Source organism: Zophobas morio, unplaced genomic scaffold, assembly GCF_036711695.1.
Source record: "Zophobas morio isolate AGI-343-1 ecotype UQ-CSIRO unplaced genomic scaffold, CSIRO_AGI_Zmor_V1 ptg000018l, whole genome shotgun sequence".
Classification (NCBI taxonomy): domain Eukaryota; kingdom Metazoa; phylum Arthropoda; class Insecta; order Coleoptera; family Tenebrionidae; genus Zophobas; species Zophobas morio.
Genome location: NW_026972123.1, coordinates 793,029 through 796,480, shown reverse-complemented (window position 1 = coordinate 796,480; position 3,452 = coordinate 793,029). Strand labels below are relative to the sequence as shown.

At 36.8% G+C, this 3,452-nt stretch overlaps 1 protein-coding gene across 1 annotated transcript; it reads right to left on the bottom strand.

Annotated features, from left to right (window-relative positions):
* Positions 1–13: 13 nt before the first annotated feature.
* On the bottom strand, positions 14–1,832 carry LOC135130737 (meiosis-specific with OB domain-containing protein). Its single transcript, XM_064058157.1, has 6 exons — positions 1,411–1,832; positions 1,138–1,365; positions 710–1,090; positions 499–661; positions 259–451; positions 14–205 (listed from the first exon to the last, which is right to left on the bottom strand). The coding sequence occupies exons 1-6, from the start codon at positions 1,679–1,681 to the stop codon at positions 23–25; spliced, it is 1,419 nt and encodes a 472-aa protein (XP_063914227.1). The 5' UTR covers positions 1,682–1,832; the 3' UTR covers positions 14–22.
* Between the last annotated feature and the right edge of the window lie 1,620 nt (positions 1,833–3,452).

The window sequence follows — 3,452 nt, the reverse complement described above, 5'->3', positions numbered from 1 at the left end:
CTTTCTACTTACTTAAGCGGCATTAACACAAGGGGGTTTTTTGGGCCGCCTCTACAGGGTCGGCTTTCGCTAGACTTACGACGGAAATGCGGGGAAAGAGGCCGCTGGGGACGAGAGCCACAATGCGAACGGCGCAACGCTCCATCAGGTATTTCCACTTCAAGCGGGATTTTTGATGTTGGGTCATCCTCAGAAACTGGCGAACCTGAAGTGATGGGTCAAGAATTTTCAAAATTGGTTAAAATAAATTGTGCGTACGGTACAATCAAGGACTTGTTCGGCAACGGAACCGGATAAACGGCAGCTGGAAAGGGTACCGGTGTGATCAGACAAGTTTATTTTGATTTCGAAGGAGTGGTCTAAAGACCTCACCCCTGCTTCTTGGACGGTAGGACAGTCGGTGTTTTCGCAAGTTGGAGGTGTATTTTTGAGAAAAGTTTTGCATCCAGAACTAAAAAAGGGTTATTTAAGGGTGTCTTATTTTGAACGAAATAGTACCATTTAACACGTGTTACTGGAAGAGGACCGTCTAAATCTAATTGGGTCACCGTGACGTACAAAAGCGCCGTGATTTGAGGCTCCGAGGAGAAATTTTTCTGTGAGAAGTTGTTAATTTTGTTACGTACTTGTTGGATGCACATCACGTTTTGTATGGATTCAGCTGAAAAATAGAGTCATAGTTTGGAATTAAACACAATTTAAAAAGTACCAGCTGGTAAATCCATTATGAATTGGTCCAAAATGTCCACGGTCTCCAGAGGTGCATTTTTCGCGTATGTAACTAAAGTGGTAGCCTCCTTTCCAATGGGGTTTTCGGTAACTATTGAGCGCCCGGTAACTGAGGCACTGTAAGCCCTCAGAAAACCCGACCACACTATTTTCGTATCAGTAATAAAAAGAATTGTCGTTCGCGGCTTCCACTTAGTAGCCCTCGTCATATTTTCAGGGTCCCAAAAGGCCACCCTCAACCCCGAACTAGTATGATCAAACAGCACAATTTCGCGCATTTGTATCTCTTGTCCGGTTTTCGTTTTGATGTTTTTAAAGGGTCCGACGCTTCTTATGGCCCCCAGAATGTCGATAATTCGGTCTAATAAATACTTGTGTTATAAAAAGAAGGAGTGAAGTGGGGCCAACCTTTCATGCTTTCTCCCCCGTTGTGGATGTCTCGCAGGGGCACGTAACCACTCAATGGTTTCGTAGGAAAGTTCAAAAGCTTGTTAAAAGCGAAGGTGTCTCCATGGTGGCGCAGAATCTGATTGCGGTCGTTCAAACTCAACGAAAAGGGCGAAGTCACCGTCGGAAAGTACTGCTCGCTGGATTCGTTAAATTTACGCACTTGGATCCGGGGGTTTCTGATCTCGACTGAAAATGGGGTGAGTGCAAGTTTGCTCAGAGTTGGTTTCTTACCGACATCCCCGGTGTAAAATTTGTCGTTTGTGGAACAAACGTCCTCACTGGGCCCCCAGAAAGTCACGTTTATGTAGTCTCGAGGCGAATCCCGGAGGGTGAAATTCCACACTGCTCTGTACTGGTCGTTGTCTTTGCTTCTATCTGGAAATTTCCTCGGTGTTTGCTTACCGATGATGACAGCAACAATTAAAATGTTGTCTAAGTCGGGCTCCAAGTCTTTCAGAGACTTTCGTCGCAGGCCTATGCTGGAGCCCCCACAATAATCCATTTTAATTCAACAATCAAACCAAAATTAAGATGGTGGCTACAATGTAACTCTGAAATTTTCACTTGTTTTGCAGCCTACTAGATCACACAACCACAGCACAACTGTCACAAGTACCTAGAGAAAAAGTGCAAACTGACAAAATAAATTGTATTTTGCTTGAAAATAAATAGTTTTCGCTTAACATTATCCAATGTGTAAAAAATTCCCGCGCCGCAACGTTTCGAATTTTCAAACTTTTTTTAAAGACGCACCGAAAGAGAACATAGAGAAGCGTCATAGTTTAAATTAAATGACGGTTGAGGACTCATCGACGTATGTTGGCAACAGTGTTTGTTTCTAACTAGGAATAAAATTAACTAGAAAAAATGTCATAATATTTTTAACGACGCGTTTGATCTACAGACCAGAGCGCATTTTTTTTTTTGACTTTTATAAACTCTCAGTTTTTCGATTTTTCAATTAATGGATGTTTTGGTTTTCCCATTTCTTGACTTTCGAGGGTTTCGATATTCCTGTTCTTCAATTCTTTAATTTTTTGATTTTTCTGGTTTTTGATTTTTCAATTTTTCAAATTTGACATTTATAAACTGTCAATTTTTCGATTTTTCAATTAATGGATGTTTTGGTTTTCCCATTTCTTGACTTTCGAGGGTTTCGATATTCCTGTTCTTCAATTCTTTAATTTTTCGATTTTTCATATTTTTGATTTTTGATTTTTTAATTTTTTTAAGGTTTGAATTTTTCGACTTCACTTTTTGGATTTTTCCATTGGTCAATTTTTCGACTTTTTTGGTTCTCAGTTTTTGGATATTTCGGTTTCCGGATTTTTCAGGTTTTCCATTTTTCAGTTTTCCGATATTTGATTTTTGCGATTTTTCAATATTTTGATTGTTCGACTCTTCGATTTTTGGCTTCTGGGGTTTTCGATGTGTCGATTTTTTTACTTTTTCGGTTTTTCAATTTTTCGATTGCTTAATTTTTCGATTTTTCGACTTCCCGATTTTAGATTTTCTGTTTTCAATTGTCGTTTTAACTTTTTCGATTTTTCAATTTTTAAAATTTTAGAGTTTTCGATTTCTCGATTTTTCATTTCAGCTCTTCGATATTTCAATTTTTCAAGTTTTCGAATTTTTCAAATGTTTCGATTTCTTAATCTTTTGATTTTTCGACTTCCCGGTTTTAGATTTTCTGTTTTTCAATTGTAATTTTGTCAAATTTTCGATTTTTTAATTTTTCAAATTTGACTTTTATAAACTCTCAATTTTTCGCTCTTTCAATTGATCGATGTTTTGATTTTCCCATTTCTTGACCTTCGAGTGTTTCGATTTTCTTGTTCTTCAATTCTTTAATTTTTCGACTTTTCGGGTTTTTGATTTTTCAATTTTTCGATTTTTTAAGGTTTCTATTTTCGACTTCACTTTTTTGATTTTTCGATTTTTCAGTTCTTAGATATTTCAGTTTTAGGATTTTTCAATATTTCAATTCTTTGACTTCTGGATTTTTCGATGTGTCTACCTTTTTACTTTTTCGATTTTCACAATTTTTGGATTTTTCAATTTTAGATTTTTCAATCTTTCGATATTTTAATTTTTCAATATTTCTTAATCTTTCGATTTTTCGACTTCCTGGTTTTGGATGTTCTGTTTTTCAATTTTTCGATTTGTTAATTTTTCATTCCCGATTTATCGGGATTTAATTGTTCAGGTTTTCGATTTATCATTTTTTCAAATTTTTATTTAGGCCTATTTCGGTTTCTCAGTTTTTCCATTGC

What these genes read in the sequence shown, in the direction of transcription:
- LOC135130737 (XM_064058157.1), bottom strand. Translation starts at nt 1,681, where the DNA reads ATGGATTATTGTGGGGGCTCCAGCATAGGCCTGCGACGAAAGTCTCTG. An exon ending in CCAGTAACACGTGTTAAATG is followed by an intron (nt 452 to 498) that starts GTACTATTTCGT and finishes ACCCTTTTTTAG; the next exon opens with TTCTGGATGCAAAACTTTTC. An exon ending in AACAAGTCCTTGATTGTACC is followed by an intron (nt 206 to 258) that starts GTACGCACAATT and finishes CCATCACTTCAG; the next exon opens with GTTCGCCAGTTTCTGAGGAT.